General features: G+C 46.8%; 1 protein-coding gene across 1 annotated transcript; it reads right to left on the reverse strand.

Annotated features, from left to right (window-relative positions):
- Positions 1 to 249: 249 nt before the first annotated feature.
- On the reverse strand, positions 250 to 24,288 carry PLAT (plasminogen activator, tissue type). Its single transcript, XM_070408470.1, has 14 exons — positions 24,180 to 24,288; positions 11,435 to 11,530; positions 10,504 to 10,546; positions 9,406 to 9,543; positions 8,907 to 9,017; positions 8,391 to 8,565; positions 7,829 to 7,920; positions 5,805 to 5,979; positions 5,186 to 5,271; positions 4,080 to 4,275; positions 3,853 to 3,989; positions 3,462 to 3,602; positions 2,422 to 2,588; positions 250 to 1,135 (listed from the first exon to the last, which is right to left on the reverse strand). The coding sequence occupies exons 2-14, from the start codon at positions 11,507 to 11,509 to the stop codon at positions 977 to 979; spliced, it is 1,695 nt and encodes a 564-aa protein (XP_070264571.1). The 5' UTR covers positions 11,510 to 11,530; positions 24,180 to 24,288; the 3' UTR covers positions 250 to 976.

Genomic DNA, 24,288 nt, shown 5'->3' on the forward strand with positions numbered 1-24,288 from the left:
CTGAATTCCAGGAAAAGTTTCTTTCTGCCGTTTTGTGGTCCATCTCTGTTCTACCTTGTTATTTCTCTAAATAGTTCATTTGTCCCCTTTTTACTATCGACAGCCCCTAGCACATTGCCTTGTATACAGCAAGTATTCTCTATTTGTTGAATGAATGAAAGAAAACATTGCACATGATTTAAAAAAGTGAACATGAACAAATCATCTGTGTGATACTGCATATATAACAACTATTCCACTCCGGGAAAATATGTGAAAAATAAATTTGATTTTATTATTTTAGTACAGTATAATACAAAATTGTGGCAACAGAAAGTAAACACTACGATGAACTGACATAAATATGCTATCGTCTAGATGATCAGTTATTAAAATGGTACAATCCTTCTATTATAAAGAAAAAAAACATTTACACTGTACACAAAAGGAATTCCCTCCAAGAGCTATAGAGTGGAGAAAGGGGGTAGCCAAATACTTGATTTAAAGGATGGTTTGAAGAACATGCTCTGGCCTTAGGAGGCCCAGGCCTCTGCTCGGCTTCCTTGTGACTATAGATAGACATTCTGTTTCTAATGCAATATTTCTTTCCTGAAGGATCTAGCTGTTTTTTTATTACAGAGACATGCCTTTTTCTCTGTGGTCCCACTTCCAAAGCTGTTCGCATGGATAGATTAGGTGGTTAGGCTTTTGTTCTACCTATTTGCCCTGGATGGTAGTGTTCTGGGAGGGGTTGGCATTTATCTGTCTTTCCATCTCACAGAATACATTCTGATATCAGACCTTAATCCCGGAAAACTTCCAAAGAGGGAAGTACCTATGAAAATATATCCTCTCCCCTCTTCTACTGGTTCTCCCCCCACTGGTACGGTGTGATGGCTCAAGGAGAAATCCGTGTGAAGGAGCACCGTCTTGGTGTGTCTTCGGAAGTGGAGGAAGGTGAGGTCTGCCATGATGCCAGGGAACTGGGTGTTCTTGGTTATGGGCGCATGTTGTCTTGAATCCAGTTTAGGTAATTAGTAACCTTGGTGTATACACCTGGAACATCTTTCTGCCCACAGCCAAGACCCCAACTGATGATGCCAACCAAAGTCATGTGGTTGTCCTTCATACACACCAAGGGCCCTCCTGAGTCACCCTGCAAAAGGAGAACAGGTTAGTTGTTTGCAAAAACTGCTTTAGGTGGGGGTTAGGGTTAATATTTGTAGTGTTACGATTGTACTCTTCATAGTACTTAGTTCACAGAGGAAAACTTTTATCTCCATGATCTTGATCCTCTAAGAGGATTAGACTGTATCTATATTGTAAAGTAAATTTCTGAGATAATTGCTCAGACATTTCAGGCCTCAGCCCTGGTTTTAACTCCACCCAGTTGTGTGGCCTTGGGCTAACTGTGCATCTGAAGTACCTCTCTTATCAGTATAAGAGAGATAATACTACCTACTTGATGAGATTGTTCTGGGAATTGATTGGAAGAAAGCTTGAAAAGCTCTTGAGAACAATGTATGAGATTCAATAAAACTCCTGGTAACTGCTGCTGTTGTCTTGCTGAATCAAAATGATTTTTGGTTTTGAACTTGAAGCTTGCAAATAATCATGGTTTCACTTTGCAGACAACCTTATGTGAGTGTTGAGCGAGGTGGTACAATGAAGAGTTCTGAAGAAACTCTTCAAAAAGAGACCAAAGGCTGTCAAGGAACAAGGGGTTCACAAAGAGTCCACCAAGTCTCCCAGGCAAGAGCCTGGCCTTCCTTCTCTTGGCACCCCTCGCACCCCTCCTCTCAGTGGTCAGCCTGACACACTGCAGGCATGAACATGTCTCATCAATAACAGATCCTTGGCTCTAATTTGGGTCATAATACACAGGCTGGCCTGTGTTCCATGGGCCAGTGTCTTGTTATCATAAAACAGAAGTACTGACCCCAATAAGGATGCCAACACAGAGAGCCTGACATGGTTTCCTTTTCCAGGTTATTGGACTGAGTGAGTTTTTAAACCTCGTTTTTCACAAATCATCTCTATCCTACTTCCCAGCGAGTTGCCATTCTTCCTTCCCCTGCTACAAAGCAGACTACGATCCTCCAGTACCTACGTACGTCAAGAATTTCTTAATTTGTTTTGCTTTATCCATCACTCCAATGGCCAATTAATTGCTTGGGGTTTACAGGAAATCCTGTACTAGGTGGAGTTTCCTGTGCAGACGCCGGGGAAATTTCCTATAGCTCAGATTTCTTATGTTTGGGTAACTTTGATCTTTCTCCGGTTGCTTCACTCTCAGAGGCCCTCATGCAGAATCCCCAGCGCCTCACTGAGATGAAATCACTCCCTGCTGGCTGGAGGGTGTCCCATGGTTAAGAACCTGATGGCCAAGGGACACTTTTACCCTGGGGTGGGCTCGGAGTATGGAGAGGCGCTCATGTTTACCTGGCAGGCATCGTGCAGGTTTGCTTGGTTCCCTCCACTGCGCGTGTCTCCAGCACATAGCATGTTGCTCGTGACGGTTTTGTTAGATAAATACTGAGACGTGCAGCGGTCGGAGGGATACAGCCTGACATGCCCTTCCTTCAGCCGCTCAGAGTAGAAAGGAGAAGCTGAAAAGAGAGGAGGGAAAGCATCTTATGATTTTAGGGAAAGTTGTCAATCTTTTGGAAGGAGAAAGCCAACTCTCCTAATAATTGCTAAGATGTATCAAGCTTTTACACATCTTAGGTTGAGTCCTGGGACACGGCCAATATGTTACTGTTTTGCCCTATAAAAACAACGATTTTCTAGAGTTTTATCCAGGGTTTCCCAATAGCAGCACTATGGCCATATAGACCTGAAGATCATTTTTGTGAGGGGCTGTCCTGTGCATGGAGATGTTTGGCAGCATCCCTGGCTCCTCCCCACTAAATGCCAGGATACACCTCCATCCTGAATTGTAATAATCGAAAATGCCATCAGACATTGCCAAGTGCCTCCTGGGGGACAACATCACCCCAGGTGAGAACCACTGGTTTAACCTAATATCTCATTTGATCATCGTAACCAAGGAGGTAGCTAGTTCTGTCCCCATCTCACCAACGAGGAAACTGAGGCTTGGAGCACTGTAACATATGGATCCAAGCAAGAGTCACACTGCTAGCGAGGAGCAGAGTGAGGATTTGAGCTCAGGTCAATGGGCTGTAGTCCAAGATCCATACCCTTAATTACTGTCTGCACTCTTGTGAGAACCTTCTTGAAATCTGAAGCTCTTCAAAGCACTGGTACTATTCAGACCTATTCAGTGACCCTGTGAGGTAGGGAAGGCCCACGATGGGTGCTCAGGACTTCACCTCAGGGGACTTGCCCACACTGACACAGCATCAATGCCTGCCCGGGGCGGGAACCACTCTCATGACCACTTTCTCCTCTGTCTGGTCAATGGCTGCAGCCCCTGCTGTCCTGCAGACAGGCAGGATGGGCCGTGACTTCCTTCCACTTACACGCCTCGTGCTTGCCGTAGCCAGAAAGCTCACACTCCATCCAGTCGGGCAGCTGCAGGTCGGCTTCCGGGAGACAGACGATGCGGACAGAGCCAGTCTCCTGGGCGCACTGGAGCGAATCCGATTTCAGCTGCAGCAGTGCTGGGAGGGAGAGCGAGGGAGAGAAAACGCTGTGTGTAGAGCTGCTTCTGATTTTGGGGGAGGAAGGTGAGGGAGAGGGCGAGGGTTTGGAAGGAGGGGTGCGAGTGCACCTGTGTGCACGTGTGTGTGTGTGGGGTGTGTGTGTGTGTGTGTGTGTGTGTGTGTGGGGTGTGTGTGTGTGTGTGTGTGTGTGTGTGTGTGTGGCGGTCTGGAGTTCTGAACTGGAGCAGGGAGAATAATGACATCTTACCAATGTCATTGTTGTAAGTGTCTTCATCGAATTCCTTATGAGCGATGTATTTTTTGACTTCAAATTTCTGCTCTTCCACTCCAGGTTCCAGCCGGTATGTTCTGCCCAAGACCACCTTCAGGTGGTGGGGAGGAAACCTAACGGAGAAACAGCCTTAGGACATTCTTCCTGTTGGGAGGTCTCCTCTAAGGAGAGCAGGAAAAGCTGCTGGGCCTCTGCGTCCCTACCTCTCCTGGAAGCAGTGGGCAGCGGACAGGACCCAGCAGGAGCTGATCAGGATCCCCCCGCACAAGAACCTCTCTCCGGGCGACCTCCTGTTCTGGACAAAGATGGCAGCCTGCCACGGGTGGGAGGTGATGTCTGAGAAGAGTCCTCCTTTAATGCGAAACTGAGGTCGCTTGTACTGTCTCAGGCCACAGGTGGCTGGGTGAGAAGAGGACAGAGAAGGGAGATGAGGTCTGTGGTCCTGAGGTGAAGTCCTGAGCACCCATCTTGATTTCTTCCCTTGGGACCCCTGAGTTTCTACTGGCTCTACAGGTTGGCACAGAGGAGTGTAAGTCCCCCTGGTGATAAAAACCACAGCTTTCATTTGTTGAGTACATGGTACATGCCGACACTGTACATACACCATCTGTGACCCTCACAACACTGAACTCCAGAGGCTGAAAAATTTTAGCCCAAGGTCACAATGGCATCTGGATTAGAACCCAGATCTGCCAAAACCCATAACTGGGGATCTTTCTGCTATGCTTCGTTGCCTCTAGTTTTCTTTCTGCAGCCACTTCCTGGTTTAAGAAATAACGAAGCATTGCAACTTCCTCCTAGGGAATGTTTGCCCCATATCTTTCCCATCTACTCAGCCTTACCCAAACTTCAAGGCCCAGGTAAAATCCTACATCTGCACGAAGCCTATTTAAGACCCCCAAGCCCACAAGGTTCCAAGAAAGCTTACTGACACCACTCACGGGGACTCACTCCACACAACCTTGCTTGTGAGTTAACTGATCATTGGTGTCTTACCTGCCCAGTTAGACTCTATGTTTCTTGAGGAACATTGTAGCTAATCTGTGTTCACAGGAACTGAGTAATAATAATCTATTCTCAGACAATTTCCTGGGCATGGGAAGCGGATATCTACCCAAGAGTGTTAACCCCCATCCTTGCTTTAGTCATGGAAGCTCCCGCCCCAGCAAGGCCTGACCTTCCTGAGAATCTGACAGCCTCACAGTCTGAACCAGACAGATGTGAAGACACAGGAAAGGGCAGAGGAAACGGTCAAGAGGGCCAGGGCAGTGGGGCTGGGCAAAGGGAGGTGGCCAAGGGCCGCCCTTACAGCACTGGGGGATGTCACAGTACTCCCACGTCAGCTTGCGGTCCTTCAGCACGTGGCACCAAGGTTTGGCATCCCCATCTGGATTCCTAGATGATAAAGGGAGTTTAAGGTTTTAGATTACCTTTTCAATCACATCTCAAGCCATGGAAGAGGGGAAGGGGGCTCAGTGAACCAATGGCAAAAACACTGAGCTGGGAAGTAGGATCCTGAGTTCTGGACTCGGCTCTGTCACAGACCCCATCATAGGAAAACAACTTTCACGTCAGTGACATGACATGCTCATCTTCCTGGGTCGTTGGGAGGGCCTGGGGGCTGTGCCGTGAAGAAACTCTTTCAATTCGTTGGAATAACAGTGCCATGTGTGAGCGGACCAGCTGAGGACTAAATGGCGATGGGAAAGGACCTTGAACTTGGGATTTGGGTTGAAAAACCGGTGGACTTTGCTTTTCATAATAGGTGTTATTCTAGCAAATGAATGGGTTGGACTAGATAATAGCCATGGTTTCTTCCCACTCACTAGGTCTTTCATATAACTTTAAGCATCAACTCTTCTCCCATCCCACAGCCCCAATCTTGCCCTTTGCATAGACCTGAGCCCCTCGGACCTTGTGCTACATACCGGCAGTAATTGTGTTTGCCCAGGCCCAGTGCCTGGGCGTTGGTCTTCCATGCTGTGTTAATCTTGCCTACCAGGACCATGGCGTTCCATGGGAGGCAGGAAGCACCAGACACGGTGAGGCTGTGCGTACCACGGTATGCTAGTCCTTTTCCAAAGTAGCAGTTCCCATTTTTTTCTGAAACAGAAGAAATCTCAGACTGAAACAAAACCAATTAACTGCTAAAACAGGCAAGTTGGAGTTTGCGACAGGGCCTGCAATGTAGCCGCTGGCCTGGAGAATTGAAGGCAGCCAGCCTGCCAGTGAGAAGGGTGTGATAGCATCCCACCTCCCCTTTTTCTTTCCTTCAAGCCCTTTTTGTTTATCCTCACCCAAGGATATTTTCATTGATTTTTAGAGAGCGGGGAAGGGAGAGAGAGAGAGAGAGAGAGAGAAAGAGAAACATTGATGTGAGAGAGAACATCGATCGCTTACCTCCCACATGTACCCTGACCGGGGATGGGGATCGAACCTGCCACCTAGGTAGGTGTCCTGACCAGGAATCGAACCCATGACCTTTCGGGACAATGCTCCTACTAACTGAACCACACCCTCCAGGGCTTCTTCAAGCCCTTTCACACAGAGATGGCAAACAGCTTTCTGCTGGTGTGCCAACTTTGATCAACTGAAGATGGCTTCCTAGATTGCTGTGTTGAAAGAGCTTCTGAGGGTATATTCAGGTCCAGCAGGAAAGAGTGCTGAGTTTAATTAGTGGTGATTATTTCTGGAGCTGCTTTGAAAGCAATTATGGATTTCCTTGTTTATATTTGACAGTGAACTAAGGTACTTCAATAGAGGGACATGTCAGCAGGCCCTGGTTTCTCAGATTTTGCCTGCACGTGCTCTGGAGGATTTGCTGGGCTTGGGAAGGAAAGAGAGTGCTGCCTATTTTCACCTACTTGTCCCACTTGACCCTCTTTTCTCCCCATTTGAAACTCACAAAATATACCAACATAATAAATAGTGTAACTGGAAGGGACCTCTCAGGTCATCTAGACCAGGGAGTCCCAATTTAGACCAGATCCTGGGAGATGGGGCAAATGCTTTAGCATTACTGTAAAGCAGCGGTTCTCAACCTGTGGGTCGCGACCCCTTTGGGGGTCGAACGACCCTTTCACAGGGGTCGCCTAAGACCATCGGAAAACACATTTATAATTACATATTGTTTTTGTGATTAATCACTATGCTTTAATTATGTTTAATTTGTAACAATGAAAATACATCCTGCATATCAGATATTTACATTATGATTCATAACAGTAGCAACATTACAGCTATGAAGTAGCAACGAAAATAATTTTATGGTTGGGGGTCACCACAACATGAGGAACTGTATTAAAGGGTCACAGCATTAGGAAGGTTGAGAACCACTGCTGTAAAGAGTCCTCAAATTCACAAGTGTGTCAGCATTAGTTGGAGACTGAATGCACGTTATTTTGTATCGTATATTTAGAACTTCAAAACGTGTTTTTCATGCTATTGTGATAAGTAACAATTATTTGTGAAAGCACCGCTGAATTCATATTACCTTTTGTAACTTAGTATTTTTTAAATTTGGGAAATTTTGTCACATTAAAAAAAAGTATATATATATATATATATATATATATATATATATATATACTTTTATGGAAGTATATATATATATATATGGAGAGAGAGAGAGATTGAGCAATAGGCCCAGCAATCAAAAAAAGGAGAATCCCCATTCATTCTCAAAAGGACTGGCAACCACTGAGGCAGCCCCACCTTCTCTGTAGATGAGGAAACTGAGGGTCAGAGGTGTTAAGAAATCAGCTCAAGGTCAACAAGAGCTAGAGGCCAAGCTTGGGTGAGGACCTAAGTCTCGTGACTTTCTTCCCTCTGCAGCCCAAACGGTGAACTCGCAGCCTGCTCCTTCGTCTCTGGTTGTAGAAGGATGGTCAACCTGTCCTCCTAGACTCTCTTCCCCAGGACCCCCCAGGGAAGGTGGGGTGGCTGCACTTACCCTGGGAGCAGACGGGTGTGCTGCAGAACTCCGGGACGTACTTCCCTGCCTTGAACACATAGCACCAAGGTTTTGAGTCTTTGTCTGGGTTTCTGAAAAATCAGCCAGAGAAAGCCAGGGGGCATTAAAAGCAGAACTTCCCTCTCAGGCCCAAGGACTTTGCATCCTCTTCCGGGGAAAGAGTGGGGTTTGGGTTGTGCACAGGACAGCTGTATCATGTCAGGTAGGACTATGACTTAGTTACTGTCTTCGTTTGGAGATTAAGTGTGGTTTAAGGAGATGTGTGCGTGTGCCAAGTTGATAAGGGGTGGACTGTGACGGTGAGTTTTTTGTGTTAGTGTGGCTGGTGTTGTTGGGAAGGGATTTTGTAGCTGTGGTTAATATCTACAATCAGTTGGCTTTAAGAAGATTATTTTTGATAACGTGGGTGGGCCTCACCTAATGAGTTGAGGGCCTTAAGAGCAAAAGTTGAAAAGAAATTCGGTCTCTCTCTCTATATATCCCCAATGGAGCAGCTTCTCACCAGAGAAAAACTACTCCGTAGGGAAGACAGCCCTCTCACCTGCAGTAATTGTGATTCCCGAGACCCAGCTTGCTGGCATCTGGCCTCCGTCCGTTGTAGGTCTTCCGGGCCAGAAGGCTGCTGTTCCAGTTGATACACTCGGCCCCGCTCTCCGCGGTGCTCCACGTGCCCCTGTAGGTGACACCTAGGTCCTTGTAGCAGGTAGCACTGGCATCTGAGGGAAAGCAGGAAACACAACATCTCACACGTGGACCCCCTTTCATTGAGTTTCTCAAAGGGGTCTCACATTGGCGGCTGCCATCACCCCAAACCAGTGAGGCAGGCTGGCTGCAGACGCTCCTGGAGCGCAGGGGTGGAGTGGGTGTCTAGGCTCACCCAGCTGATGGGTGGCAGAGCCAGACTCCAAAGTGGGCCTGGCACTTCGGTTTTCTAACCGACCCTTGGATGACCCTTCCTGTCCCCTCTCCCCGCCTTGCCTCTGTCACCAGGGTAGATTTCCTTTCCGGGTAGATTTGGCAATTGTCCCTCTCTCACACCCACCCACCCACTACTCACCTATTTCACAGAGTTTCCCACTAAATCCTTCAGGGCACTGACAGACAAAATCTGAGAAATAGAGAGCCTGCCGACACGTCCCCCCATTGAAGCATCTCGGTTCCGTGCAACCTGTCAGGCAGAAAGAAGAAACCCCGAATTACTTGCAAAGTAGCTCCGAGAACAACATGAGTTAAAATATTAAGGGTGCTGTCTACATGTCAGGCACTATTCTAAGCAGTTTACAACATTAACTCGTTTCATTCTCACAGCAAACCATGAGGTACGTACTATTGTCCCCCCCATGTTACAGAAAAGAACCTGAACTTGGCAAGTGAAGGCATTCGCCTGAGGTCACAGCTTTGCTCCTTTTGCTCAACGCCTTCACATTTGCCTAAGGCGGATCATGCCCAGAACCTCTGTTTAAAGATTTCAACGTGTCGGGGACCAATCAAGACAGGGTTTGGGCCATGAGCCTGGATGCTGACGCTCGAAGCCTGGGCTTGAAGTCCCTACGTACTTCTGACGGGCACAGAGTGGCACTGCGACCGGCCGCTGTTGCACCAGCAGTATTCTATGCGGTTGCTTCTGAGCAGGGGGCGCAGCCACGACTCATGCTGCTGATATGTCATCTGGGTTTTTTCATCTCTGCAGGTCACTGTAACGAAAGACAGGCTGGCCTCTTAGGGCACAACTCACCAAAACTGATGGTCCACCTCCAGTCTTAACTGAGAACATTCCTCCCTCACTCTCTAGATAATCCATCCTTTATTCCTTCCTTGCTCTCCACTGGAAGACAACAAGTACCTAATATTTTTTCTCCAAAGACTCCTTTTATTGTTTTTTTTTCTCTGATGGACTCTCATCTATTAAAATACATGTATTAGGTAATACTCTATTTTTTTTCATTTTAATTCATCAAAACTATACACATGTATATAACTGCCTACCAGAGTTTTTGATCCACAGGAGTATTACCACACTGAAATGATGCATTTCGGGACCCAAACAAAGAAAATTGGTGTTTTGATCTGTGTAGAAAACGTGCTACTTCCATTAGTATTTTTTTTTTAAAATATATTTTATTGATTTCTTACAGAGAGGAAGGGAGAGACACAGAGAGCCAGAAACATCGATGAGAGAGAAACATCGATCAGCTGCCTCCTGCACATCTCCCACTGGGGATGTGCCCGCAACCCAGGCACATGCCCTTGACCGGAATCGAACCTGGGACCCTTCAGTCCGCAGGCCGACGCTCTATCCACTGAGCCAAACCGGCTTCGGCCCATTAGTATTTTTGAAGGACTCAGGGCCATTGAGTCGCAGGCTCCCCCCAGCTTTGTGACTCCCTGACTGACAGCCTGGCTCCTTGAGGACACACCCTGTCTTCTCAGATCCTGGCTCGCTCGCCTCAGCTACCTGGGTGCATGTGAGTGAGTGATGGGGGGAACCACACAGGCATCTTTGCAGAATTGCCCTGTACCATTTCACCTTCACACATAGTTAAGTAATAAGGTGGGGGATAGAAGATAGATCCCCTGACAGAGCCTGAATCCCCCTGAGCCCTAACCCTGCCTCCTACCTTCATCAACCCCTTTCCACCTCAGCTTCATCTCACCTCTGTATGACCTGGCTCCTCTTCTGAATCGCTTGTGGATTTCCTACAAAGAAACCAGGGGTGGAGAAAGGATCAGTACATGCTGGGTGTCTTAAGAATAAAGGTAGCCAATCCAGAAGACCACCCATCCACCTGCCAATCAGATGCCACCTGCCCAGAGATTCCCCCTAGGGTTAACTGGCCCCATGGAGAAAGTCCACTTCCTGCCTTCTTGTCTAATTCTTCCTCCCCTTCTAGACTAGCGCTGTCCAAAAGAACTTTCTGAATGATGGAAATGTTTAATACCTGTGCTGTCCAATATAGAGCCACGAATCCATGTGGGAACTGAGCTCTTGAAATATGGCTAGTGTGACTGAACTGAACCTTATATTTTATTTAAGTTTAAATTTAAATAGTCACAAGAAGTTAGTGGCTACCATATTGAGCAGTGGAGCTGTAGTCCCCATTTCTTTATGTAGCCATCTCTGACTCTCTTGTACAGGCCTGCTGCTCAGGTATTGCTCAGTTGGCCTTCTATGACGTCCTTTGCTGCTGGATATTTTCAGAGAGCATGCGTATTGTACATTTCCATCCCAATGAAACAGTAAGCAGCAGGAGGACAGCCTGCCTGCTTCTATGGCTTGCAGCACTTGCATTGTTTTGAAAGTATTTTATGGATTAATTCTAACACATTTTAAAAAAATAGCTCCAAAGAAGGTGTTCGGAGGTAGTGGAGTAGAATTGAAAACTTGTTCCCTCAAGTCACAATAAGTGCCTAGGGCCTGCTGCCGCCTAGGGCCTGCTGCCCCCTAGGGCCTGCTGCCCCCTAGGGCCTGCTGCCGTGTATTCGCAGCTCCTCTGGCCCTCTGGCCCTTTGCCTCTCCACTGAGGAGCCCCTGGAGGGACCACAGCCCTAAGGGATGAGGCACACAGACGTGAACTGCACACCCACCTGCCTGGGCAGAGTGAAGACTGCTCCACAAAGCAGCAGTACACACAACAGCTCTCTCTTCATTGTAGTCATCATTTCTTCAGTGTCCCTTAGATTCTGGAAGAATGGGGGTAAAGCTTAATCATGTGATGTGAGAGGTCAAGGAGTACAACAAAGGTCAAGAACCTGCAACTTCATCATGGCCACTCGCCCCAGGAAACGCCCTGACAAGTGTCTGGAAGATTGTGTGTGTCTGTGTGTGTGTGTGTGTTTTACATATAGTGGTAAAATACACAAGACACCAAACCTACCGTCTTAACCATTTTTTAGTGCAGTTTGATGGCAGTAAGCACATTCACACTGTTGTGCAGTCACCATAGCCGTCTGTTTGCAGACCTTCATCTTCCCAAACAAACGCTGTACCCATTTAAACAATAACTCCCCATTCCCCTAGCAACCACCATTCTATGGCTTTGCACTGGGTACCTATATAAGTAGAATCATACAACATTTGTCCTTTTGTGCTTGGCTTATTTCACTTGGCATAATGTTCTCAAGGTTCATCCATGTCAAAGCATGTGTCAGAAATTCCTTCCTTTTTAGGCTGAATAATATTTGTCTACATAGACCGCAGTTTGCTTATCCATTCATCCATGGATGGACACGGATTGCTGGAAGACGATTTTGTCCGGAGATTTCTGTGGGCTGAAGGGTGAGACCATCTCTGGCACTTCTTGGCAGCCCAGGACCGCGGTGAGCTGGCGTGGTTTCCCTTGAAGTGAATTCCTGCCCTGGGGTTGACTAGACAGAGCCACAGTAATGTCCTCTCCCTGACTTTTTAGAGGAAACCATAGGGGTTTATTGCTGGCACAGAGCCAGCCTACCTCAGACTGCCTCAGCTCTTCCACTCATGACTTCCATGCCTCTTTGTCCAACAAAGAGAAGGCTCCTCTGGGCCAGGCCTCCCCCTCCCCACCGCTCCATCGGGATGTCAGGATGTGGGTCTCTTTCTTTACAGACAGGCCTGACAGATTTGTAGAAAGGAGCAGAGGCATCTGGTTTTAGTCATGAAGCTCAGATCTTCCTGGACCCCAAATTCCCGGCTTTCATGTGCCTCTCCATGCTCTTGCTCTCAGCAGCTTAAAGTAGGTTACTTGGTCGGGATGTTATTTTGTGGTCTGGCAGGCCCACTGGCTCCTTCATCCTTAAGGATTAAATTAGGGAATTTCTTTCCTTGACTCATTCCCCTCCAGTCACAACAACTTTTGGTCCCACCCCTCCCCCCATCCCAAGGATCTTCAGTGCCCTGTCCCTTTAGAGCAGTGGTTCTCAACCTTCCTAATGCCGAGACCCTTTAATACAGTTCCTCATGTTGTGGTGACCCCCAACCATAAAATTATTTTCGTTGCTACTTCATCACTGTAATGTTGCTACTGTTATGAATGGTAATGTAAATATCTGATATGCAGGATGTATTTTCATTGTTACAAATTGAACATAATTAAAGCATAGTGATTAATCACAAAAACAATATGTAATTATAAATGTGTTTTCCGATGGTCTTAGGCGACCCCTGTGAAAGGGTCGTTCGACCCCCAAAGGGGTCGTGACCCACAGGTTGAGAACCGCTGCCTTAGAGGCTCACGGGACTTTCCTCCTGGCCTGGCTCTGGCTCTGGTTCCTTCTTTGTTTATTTGCAGAGAACTTCCCCTGTTGGAAGTGTCATTCCCTTCACATGGCCCCAGGCTCCTTTCACAAAACAAAGGGTGAGAGGGGTGATGGGAGACTCTTTATGCCCCAACGATTCTTCCTAGGATGCTGGTGACAGGCAGGGGAGTGAAACCAGAGCTGGGGGAATTGGGGAGAGGGCAGGAGGGCCAGGTCAACAGTGAACTCGGCAGGAAACCCAGGCCATGGGCTCAGAGGGAGTCTTCCCAACCAGCACACCCCGCCCCCACCTCCCCTTGCCCATTGTGAAAGGAACAGAAAGAAGCTCAGGATCTGGGCCTTTGTTCCGATTTGGCATGCCCAAGGCCCTCCTCTCAGGCAGGGGGGGGGGGGGGGTGGCGGGGGGGGGGGGGGCGGTGCCCTTTGGGGGCCCCTTTCTTAGAGGAGGAAGCACACTACTATTCACTGGTTTCAGGAGAAAGAAGTAGGCCATCTAACATAGGAGCCCACAGAAAGCCTTCTGAACACAGGGAACTGCTCCAGACTTTCTTTCTCAGCTGTCCTTAATTTTCCCCCTTCTCACAATTTCCCCAACTTCCTTTTAAATTTCCTTTCTTAATGGTATCTCATTACTTATGACCTTTAAAAACAGATCTTCTTAAATGTATTCCCCCCTTTCTTCCCGACCTTAATTATTTTCACATATTTGTAGATGGTACCATCCTTTATTGTCTTAGCCAAGCCTTGAGGATAAGGAGACCTCTAAACTCTCGGAACATGAAGAAATTCTGAATGAAATAATGAATGAATGAATGAATGAATGAATGAGCCAACAGCTGAACAAGGAACTTAACTTGCATGCCAAACCAACCAGTCTTTTCAATATTCTCATCCACCCAAATCCAAGGGATTGGTCTAGTCTTTTCTCTGGATGCCTGCCGAGTTACTGTTTTATTTCAAGAACTCACCATCCTCCTAAATGGAACACACAAGTCCAGATGTTGGAAATGGCAAAGTGGGAAGTGAAGTATTAACATTGTTGCATTCCCTGGACAAATGGGGGGAGGGAGACTAACCCGGGAAGGAGTAGCCTGCCTTAGGGCTGGGTGCAAAGACTCACTCCGACAGCTGCACCATGTCAAACCCTTTCGTAACTATAGAATCAGCATAAGGGGGAGAGGAGCATATTTTTGTCTTCTGCTCCTGGGAGAGTTAGAGACTCTGTCTTCTATCAGTCCTTGTCCTCCTCTGCCTCTTTTGGCCTTGCTGAGCCTTGAGCTGATCCAGTGCAAATGAGTCTCACACACACACACACACACACACACACACACACACACAAAACGGGATAGCTCCATCCTCACTGTGCAGAGGCAATGAGAGCAGCTGGACAGGCTGAAGGGGTAAGAGAATGACAAAGAAATGAGTCACCCGCCAGCAGACAAGCAGCGCGGTCTAAAGACAAAGGAAAATGAGAAAAAGGAGGGAAACGTGTCTTGCTTTGCCTTTGTAAAAGAGGTGGGTGTAGAGGTCTGGGCCATGCCTGGACAAAGAAGAAAGTGAGTACCATAGACGTGGACTCAGACCCAGGACCCCTGGCACCCATGCCAGCACACCTGGGTGGACCCCAGGTTCCCACCAGAGGGAGAAGTACCAGATGCTCATGGCGAGGGCAGGGTGGGAAGTGAGATTTGAGGAGTAAGTGTAAGAAGTCCTTCTGAGGCTCACTTTATAACTGAAAAAAGATTTTTAAAAATGTGTTATCTTCCTTTTGCTGTATTTGATGGTTTCCCAGAATCAAAGAACTAAAAAGGCAAGGAAGCAAGGGGAAGGGAGGGAGGGAGGAAGGGAGAGAGGAAGGGAGGGAAGGAAGGAGGGAGGAAGGGAGGGAGGGAGGATGGAAGAAAGGGAAAGAAAGAAAGAAAGAAAGAAAGAAAGAAAGAAAGAAAGAAAGAAAGAAAGAAAGAAAGAAAGAAGAAAGAAAGAAAGAAAGAAAGAAAGAAAGAAAGAAAGAAAGAAAGAAAGAAAGAAAGAGGAACGAAAGAAGAAAAACCACGAGGGCTCTCACTTTTGTTAGACTGGACTCTCTGAATCACTGAAAGAATCATTGTATGAGCCCGGCAGGCGTGGCTCAGTGGTTGAGTGTCGACCTGTGAACCAGGAGGTCACGGTTGATTCCTGGTTAGGGCACATGCCCAGGTGGCAGGCTCGATCCCCAGTGTGGGGCGTGCAGGAAGCAGCCAATCAATGATTCTCTCCCACCATCGATGTTTCTATCTCTCTCTCCCTCTCCCTCTCTAAAATCAATAAAAATCTATTTTAAAAAAGAATCACTGTATGAGAGGAGTGATGGGATGGCCATAAAGCCTGCCATTCTCAAGGCCCCAAGGCTCCAACTCTGGCAGGCTCAACCTGGCACACAAAGTTGATTTTTTGCCGATTTGTAAAAGGCACCCTCTCTGGTAGATGAAACTCAGCAGACTCGGGCTTGGCAAGTTGACAAGGACTCCGTGCAAATAGAAAGAACAGGGCACATGACTCAGCAAATAAAGCATGGCCCGGATTTCAAGGATGCAAGGGCAGGCACCCTTGTGCAGGACACAGCTCACATGCTGCATGTGCAGCCACAATTCATCTGCTTCCACAGCACCTCTGACCTTGCCACCCGGAAGCCCTATTGGGTCCCGCCCACTGCAGTGACGGAGTGACGCCGGTCACTGGTCCCTCTGAACAAGTGTGAATGATGCCTGCTCTAGGGAACAGCGGGAACAGTGGTCTGGTTACTGTCCTCAAGCCCAGGATGTGTGCCATTCTGTCTGAGAAATCAATGATCACACCAACCAGAAACTCTGTGTTCATTTCCGCAGGGGAAACATGGGGGAATGCTGATGGATGGGTGGTGCTCATCCATCAGCATTCCCCCATGTTACCCCTGCGGAAATGAACACTGAGCTCATAATTGTTTGAGTCTGGACTGGGTGAAGTCATTGAAGTGGCAGCAGGACAGCTAGAGGAAGGACCTGGGGGACAGCAGGGACGTGTTGTCCTCGGTGCCTTTATACCCGCTTTGCTTTACTCTTTCCCTCCATCCTCCTCCTACCTTCTTCATCTTCCCCCAGAGAAATCTGCTCTCCATAAAGGAGCTGACATGCTCATTCACGTAAAGTTAAAATGACTGAATAAAAATCAATATGCTGTTCTTCCAAAGCATCTATATTTTGAGACATAGGATCTATTCCCAGGAATGCAAAACGCAGTGGGCTGGACTCTCAAGGTTTCCTCCAGGGCTAACATTGTATGGTTTCTGTTGTGAGAACAAATGACAGAATGAGTGTACACATGTTGTGTAAACTGTAAAACACTTACAAATGGGTGTAAGTACTTTTATTTAAACACTCAACCACCTGCTATAAAGTGATTTGCAGTAAAGGAACTGTACAAATGCAGTCACTCACTCAGTCAAGTTCTCTAATTCTAGCTACAAACAATGCCATTGTCCCACTTGTTATAGAACTGAAGGATTTTAGTTTCCATATTTGCCCACAAGGAAAAGGCAGACACACAAGCTAGGTAGAGAGAGATGGAAATTGCAAGGGAAAGACAAAAGCAAATAGATACTCTGATCGAATTTAATGCCGTGTGCAAGGTTTGCAATCTGAATCTTTGGCAAAGGAAATTTTGGAGTTATTATTGTGTTTCTCTCTGGAAGTCTGAGTAAGAGAAAGTCAGCCTGTAAGAGTCCCAAATACCCGAGAATGACTCATGGCTATAAAACCAAAAACACCCTCCCTCCACCCCCCTCTCCCTCTAACCACCATGGCCCAGAATGGATGCCAACAAATTAGAAAAGAAATGGTCAGAACTTCTTGGAACAGCAAAGGCATGCCACCAGAGTAAGGACAAGAGGTGAGGTGAGATGGGAGGAGGAACCAGGACTCGGAGAAGGGGGTGAGCTCCCACAAAAGCTCACTATTGTCTGAGCCAGAGTCAGAGGCTGGGACAGGAGCCACTAGCCTGGTAGCTCTGGTCCCATTTATACAGGTTCTGCATTTTATAGAGACCATGCTCTCAGAATAGAAATCAGTTTCAAAAACTGCCATCATGGAAGCAATTCTTAACCTTTAAAAAAGGTCATTTTCTGCCCTAACAGGTTTGGCTCAGTGGATAGAGCATTGGCCTGCAGACTGAAGGGTACCAGGTTCAATTCTGGTCAAGGGCATGTACGTTGGTTGTGGGCACATCCCCAGTAGGGGGTGTGCAGGAGGCAGCTGATCGATGTTTCTCTCTCATCGATGTTTCTAACTCTCTATCCCTCTCCCTTCCTCTCTGTAAAAAAATCAATAAAAAAATATAAGAAAAGGTAATTTTCTATGTGCCAAAACTCATTTTCTCTCTTTTTAAACAGACCTCTTTGTAACTGGGAGATAAGAGAGGAAGAGTCTGTCTATTATTTAATTCCATCATTCCAACGAGTCAATAGAACAGAACCCTGCCGCATCGCCATTCAATCACCAGGGTAGAATTCTCTCCAAAGCATCTTGAAAATATAGGCATAAGGAACTGAGTCTAAGTCAGGTGCTATTAACCTGGCTACTCACAAAAAGCTATACTGAGCATTGTCATCTCCTCAATATCCCACCCTCTGCCAGGTAATTCTAGTGATTTGGGGGAACCAAGGGAGTGTCGTTCGTGGGTCTAGGAAAATAGAAGTCCATCTGCCTTCTCCTACCATAAACACACACACACACACACACACACGCACGCACGCACGCACACACGCACGCGCAAGTGCGCACACAAACAAAAACAAAAACAAAACCCTTTCCTAATGAACTTGGATCCTTGCAAAAACAACAACAAAGTTCAGCTGGCAAAAGCGAATTCAATTAGTCAGTGCAATAAAATGTTAACCCCAAAGTCTGGATCTAAACAAAGCGCTCGATCTAATGTTAATCTAAAAGAGCCTCCTGTTAAGCAATGAGGGCAGTTCCTCCTGTTCCTTCCACTCCCTAAAGCAAACATCACTGCATGGTAATTAAATGCGTAATAATTTGATATTTCTTCAGATAACCTCCAGATTTCAACACACATGAACCAAGCAAAGTGATCAGAAGCTTTCATTGTATCATTACCGAAATTCGTCCGCATTTTACTGGCCTCACATGAAAGTGATGTTGGAGTATATTTTTGAGAAATGTCTGGATTAATGCCAGATAGTTTAGAAAACCCTTTTACATCCATTGAATTATTTTTTTAAATATATTTCATTGATTTTTTACAGAGAGGAAGGGAGAGGGATAGAGAGTTAGAAACATCGATGAGAAACATTGATCAGTTGCCTCCTGCACACCCCCTACTGGGGATGTGCCCGCAACCAAGGTACATGCCCTTGACCGGAATTGAACCTGGGACTCTTGAGTCCACAGGCCGACGCTCTATCCACTGAGCCAAACTGGTCAGGGCCCATTGAATTATTTAAGGCAGGGGTGGGCAACCATGTTTTCTGCCAAGGGCCATTTGGATATTCATAACATCATTCGAGAGTCATACAAAATTATTAACTTAAAATTTAGCCTGCTAGCCCAGCTGGCATGGCTCAGTGATTGAGTGTCAACATGTGAACCAGGAGGTTACGGTTTGATTCCCGGTCAGGGCACATGTCCAGGTTGCAGGCTCTATCCCCAGTGTGGGGCATGCAGGAGGTAGCCAATCAATGATTCTCTCTTATCATTGGTATTTCTATCTCTCTCTCCCTCTCCCTGATGCTCTGAAATCAATAAAAATGTATTTTAAAAAATTAGCCTGCTATATTTGGTCAACCATTTAATTAATTCACCCCTAATGCCTTAGCAGGGCCAGACAAAATGATTTCACAGGCCTTATAAGACCTGTGGGCTAGACGTTCCCTACCCCTGATTTAAGGCAAGATTATTTTGTTTCTGTGGATGAGAGAACTGAGCTTCAAAAAGGAATAAGGATCCTAGCTGGTTTGGCTCAGTGGATAGAGAGTCCAGCCTGCAGACCGAAGAGTCCCAGGTTCAATTCCAGATCAGGGCACATGCCCGGGTTGTGGGCTCGATACCCAGTAGGGGGTGTGTAGGAGGCAGCCGATCAATGATTCTCTCTCATCATTGATGTTTCTCTCTCTCTCTCCATCTCCCTTCATCTCTGAAATCAATAAAAAAATATATATATTTTAAAAACAAACAAAACATAAGGAATAAGGGGCTTGGCCCTTAGGTGACACACCTTGTTAGAGGTGGTGTCAAGACTCAAACGCAGGATACCCAGATCTAATATCCAAAACCCAACACTCTCTCCACTACTCCTACTGTATCCGGAGGCTGGATTGTCACATTTTTCATGTGGACAAAGTTGCTGTTTGAGAGGAGCAGCATGTCCGCATGTGAGGAGCACAGCCTCTAGAGCAGTGGTTCTCAACCTTCCTAATGCTGCGACCCTTTAATACAGTTCCTCATGTTGTGGTGACCCCAATTTCATTGTTACAAATTGAACATAATTAAAGCATAGTGATTAATCACAAAACCATATGTAATTATATATGTGTTTTCCGATGGTCTTAGGCGACCCCATGTGAAAGGGTTGTTCGACCCCCCAAAGGGGTCTCGACCCACAGGTTGAGAACCGCTGCTCTAGAGTCTTAACTTCAAACTCCACTGACCCCTTACAGGCTGTGTGGAGCTTCCTGGTTTTCCTACAGGGCTAGCCATGCCCACCTTGCCGCACTGTTACGGCAATAGAGAAGCAGCAGGTAAAGCCCCTACTAATGGCTGTTGCACAGTAGGGTAAACTGCTTACTGTCCTTCAGAAGTGGGAGCACCTAAGTTTACAGCTTCTCTCTGGAACAGTAACTAGAAGCTGCCAAGGTAGAAGGGACACCAAGCTCTATGGGGTCCTCATCGTGTTCATGTGTTAATCCTGAGTACTGTTTCCTAGATCGTTTGCACATCTTGTGATGACTTGCAGCCAGATGCTTTACAATGGAGAGAATCATGCCCTTTATCTATGTGTACAGATCAGTATCAACAGGAGCCATTATTTCCTGCATGTGGGGTGGTGCTTTTTATCCTGTCTTTAATCTGTGTTTTTATTTGCCTTTCCCAGGCCTATTTACACCACACATGCCTGAGTGATTGTTGAGAGAAGCCGGAATTAGCGGCTAAGACAGCTGGAAGGCTAGACTCTCGCTATTGATAAGGCCCATCTGATGCAGAACACACGAATGTTTGACAACCAGAGGCGTTACATGCGAAACATGAGGAAACCAGAGCTTCCCAGAAAAACAAACAAACAAAAAAATACAGAAAAGCCTTCTTTTTCTCTCTGTAGCCCAGGTGGCAGGCACTGGCTCTTGCCACAATGAGCAAAACTAAACAAGTTTCTCTTTTTTGTGAACATGACAAAATGTGAACAGCCAGCAGAGAAGTTCTCTTTTAGATTATTCATAGTAGGTCACTGGGTTTAGCTTCACCAACCAGTCCCTGTCCCCTACCTTCAAGAAACTCAGCTGATGTCAAACTGCTCATGCAAAGATGCCTAACAAAGGGGCTTGAGAACCTCCTTATGTACCATCGCCCTGTGTCTATCAGATCCCCATCCCATCCATCTTGATCTCAAATCTAATTTCTTCCTTTCTTGAATTCGTAGGCGATGACTTACTCACTCTCTGATGACTTGCTCAATCTCTGTATTCACCATCAAACATTTATTGAGCACCAACCATGCACTAGGCAGAGGCTCATGGTATAAAGACACATATATTCTGTCCTCAACAACTCACAGTTTAGGAAGGGGACAGACAAGTAACAACTAGACAATCATAGTAAGAGTGTGATCTGTGCTGTGATATGCAGGGGGGTTGGGGGGATGGAAGGTAGATATGCAGAAGAAGAAGGGGTCCTACTGGATTGTGGAGGAGGGGGTCTAGCTCACTTTTGTTGAGGCAGGGGGTCAGGGGCTGGTCAGGGTAAGCTTTCTGGAATGGATACTATGTAAGCTGTTGATTGAATACAAGAAGGAGTGAGCCAGGCAATGAAGCAGGGTGTTTCTTGACAGAGTATATCCCCAAACAGCCCTCTCCAAGCCACTGGGAGAGATGGGCCCATTGCTTGGGGCCCAGAACAATAGCCAGAAGCAACCAGAGCCTCTTTCTCTTCAGCGCAACACCTTTCTCTGGGCAAAAGAACATAATTCACACACCCCAGGGTCTCCCTTTCAGGGTGCCCCTAGAAGGAAGGGTGGTTTGGAAGGCCCAAGATGCTAAGGATGTTGGGGCCTTGGGGGAAGGAGTTCAATTTGGATCCCCTAACGCCTAGTTGTAAGTTAATGGAATATTTGTGGCTACACAATAAACAGAAAAGGCTCATAATATAAAGGTATTCCAGGATCTGGGTTCAACCTGACCTTGAAGTGACCAGAGGCTACAGGTGGAATCAGGTCTTGTAGGTCATTTCCCAAACAGACCTCTCCAAGCCACTGGTGTACAGGTCAGGAGCATCACATAGTCATCCTGCACACCTCAGCTGGGCCTGTTGGCCACGAGGTACTTTCTGGGTCATGGCCTTTGGCATGGATAGTGCTGTCAGCTGCTAAGGAGACTCAACTGTATTAGTTCTATGCATACAGCTGGTTAGCATTTCCTGGGTAATCATGATCAGTACCAGAACTCGCCTGAGTTATTCCTTCAAAAAATATTTATGAAATGCCTATTGTGTGCCCAGTACCTGGTTCATGTTGCCTTCTGTCATAAGTCTTAATTTTCAGGTGATGAAGAGGTTTATCTGTTTTCCTACCCTCTTCTACAGAAGTCTATTTCCCAGCAGGAGAGTGTACATAAAATATACAAAATATCACTAAGAAAACACGTTGTCCTTATACGTAGGTAGACAACTAAGCCAAAACCATGTGGCTGGACTAGGGAGGATGATCTCTAAGATTCTTTCTAGCTCTATCTCTGAGTCTAAATCATTCTCACTTTTTTAATCTGATTTGATTTGACACTCATCACATGGTTTTGTGAGCTGGTTGACGAGGATGAGGTTTACAATCTGAAACTATGAACAGAATTTTTCTCCATGCAAAGCAATGTCCCAAAGAAGGAGTACATACGCAGAGTGTTCTGCTCACTCATTGTTCATACTAGCCATCTTCTCAGGATGGAGCTGAAAAATCACAGGAAATGGACATTTCATTCTGAGGCTGCAGATGCACAATGCCAGACAATCAGCACCCGGATTTTTCCTTGCAACTAGATACTCGGGATCTCAGCGTAGTATATGGAATTTGAAGTTTGACTGGCGCTAAGCCCACCATCATTGCTTTGAACCATGTTGCCACTAGAGCCGTCTGACCGAAAATAATCTCCAGCCCTGAAGCTAGCACTGTTCCTTCCACAGGATGATCCTCACCTAGTGACCCCTCGGGCTGCTATAAATCCCATGACCAGGAACACGCCTGTTGCAGGTCAGTAACAGGCCTCATCTGGACAATAAGTTTCTCCAGTTCCTCTGGGGTTCCCATCCCTCATTTACAAAAGCCTTAGATGGCCCTGATCCCTTTACGTCACACCACCAAAGCTATGGCCGCACTGTCTGTTATGATAGTTTGAAATGTACTGACCATCAGCTCTGCTCATCAGCATGTTAGGCCCCAAGGAAATAAAAGTCCTAGAGTTCTGCGTCAATGAGCACAAACTCATAACTGCATCGTTGCAGTTCCTCAGCTACTCCCTACATCCCATATCCCAGACTGTGATGAAGCAACTGAGAATAGCACAGACAGTGGGAGAATCTGACCAGAGGCTTCACAACGTCTTCTGAGATGGTCTTGGGGAGTCTGGACAGAGACAGAGCCATTTGGGTACCTAGACCCAGAGATTGGAGGCTGGTGTCTCAGACATTTTAGGTAAAATACTAGTAAATGGATGGATGGGATGGAGCTCTTTCTATTTCAATCTTTACCGCATCCCCGCCAGGGCCTGGAGTCTGACTCTGCTCGTACAGGAAGCTCTCACCCAGCCGCTCACTCTGATCGTCATCTATTGATTCTGGACAAGATAGTGTCCAGATCCCAGCCTGAGTCTTCCTGCCTCCAGACTAAAATTGCTAGGAAGTCCTTTTGAGGGAACTCCACTTAACAGCTGTATTTGCAGAATTTCTTCATGGGCTTGTAAATAGACACACACATGTAATGTTTTTCTGTCATCAATCGGCTGCAGGAGACTGCCGTCATTATTCCAGCTTGGTCCTTACCACACTGCTTTGCACTTGAGATCGTCATTAGTTACCTGGGAGCTCAGCATGTTTTCCTCTCTGCCTCCCTCCTCCCCTCCCTCCTGCCCTGTGAGGTTAAGAAAATAAAGATAATAACAGTGCAAATCTAGAGACTGGATATGCTTCCCGCAGAGTGCTTTAGGAATAAAGGACGTTGCTGTGATTTTTTTCTCTGTAATTGAAAACTCCTTAAAGAGGACCTCACATTTGCACGCTGGGCAAAAAGCCAGAAAACGGAGCTTCTCTGGTCCAGTGGGGATGGCGGGGGAAGGGGGAGCTCAGAGGCCTTTCTCTGAAAGCCCCCTCCTCCTCTTTCCCAGCACTTCCCACCTAATCGTGCTCTGGAAATGCCACTCTCCGCGCCGTCCCCAGCCTCAGTTTCCCCGTGGGCTCCTTGAGGGAGGCTGCCTAGCCAGACATCCCCGCTCCCACCCCAAGTGGCCCGCTGGCAGCTGATTTTACAGTTCTTGCCTGTTAGTCATGAGGTGCTCCTGTTGTCTATTCAGAGCATTTCTGTGTAATTCTTTTCACATTCCCCTTTACTCTGCAAGCGGAGATTTCTTACCCAAGAAATAACCCCTCCTCTTCTCTCTCTCTTTCCCTGCCCCAAACACTCCAGCCTATCCCAATTAAATGCAGATTCAATTAGAAATCTCCTTTGGGTGCAGTCGCTAGCTAATCCTCTTTTTGTCTGGAGCACAAAGTCAGTCCCTGACTCAGGCATTCCTTGAATTGGCTTAGTTTGCCAGAAAGACTTTTAGGAGAGAGAAGAGGAGCCGCTGGACAGCGAGGCACAGAATTCAACCTACCTCCACTCCTTGCCTTGCTTGCCTCCTGGAAAGGCTTTCTTGTCGGTCCGGACTCTAGCAGGACCTCAGCGCCAATCTCTGCACAGCTCCAGCCTCCTTTAAATTTCAA

Source organism: Myotis yumanensis, unplaced genomic scaffold, assembly GCF_028538775.1.
Source record: "Myotis yumanensis isolate MYYU_CA2020_CCGP unplaced genomic scaffold, mMyoYum1.0.hap1 SCAF_3, whole genome shotgun sequence".
Classification (NCBI taxonomy): domain Eukaryota; kingdom Metazoa; phylum Chordata; class Mammalia; order Chiroptera; family Vespertilionidae; genus Myotis; species Myotis yumanensis.

What these genes read in the sequence shown, in the direction of transcription:
- PLAT (XM_070408470.1), bottom strand. Translation starts at nt 11,509, where the DNA reads ATGATGACTACAATGAAGAGAGAGCTGTTGTGTGTACTGCTGCTTTGT. An exon ending in AGGAGCCAGGTCATACAGAG is followed by an intron (nt 9,544 to 10,503) that starts GTGAGATGAAGC and finishes CTTTCGTTACAG; the next exon opens with TGACCTGCAGAGATGAAAAA. An exon ending in CTGTGACATCCCCCAGTGCT is followed by an intron (nt 4,276 to 5,185) that starts GTAAGGGCGGCC and finishes CTTCTCACCCAG; the next exon opens with CCACCTGTGGCCTGAGACAG.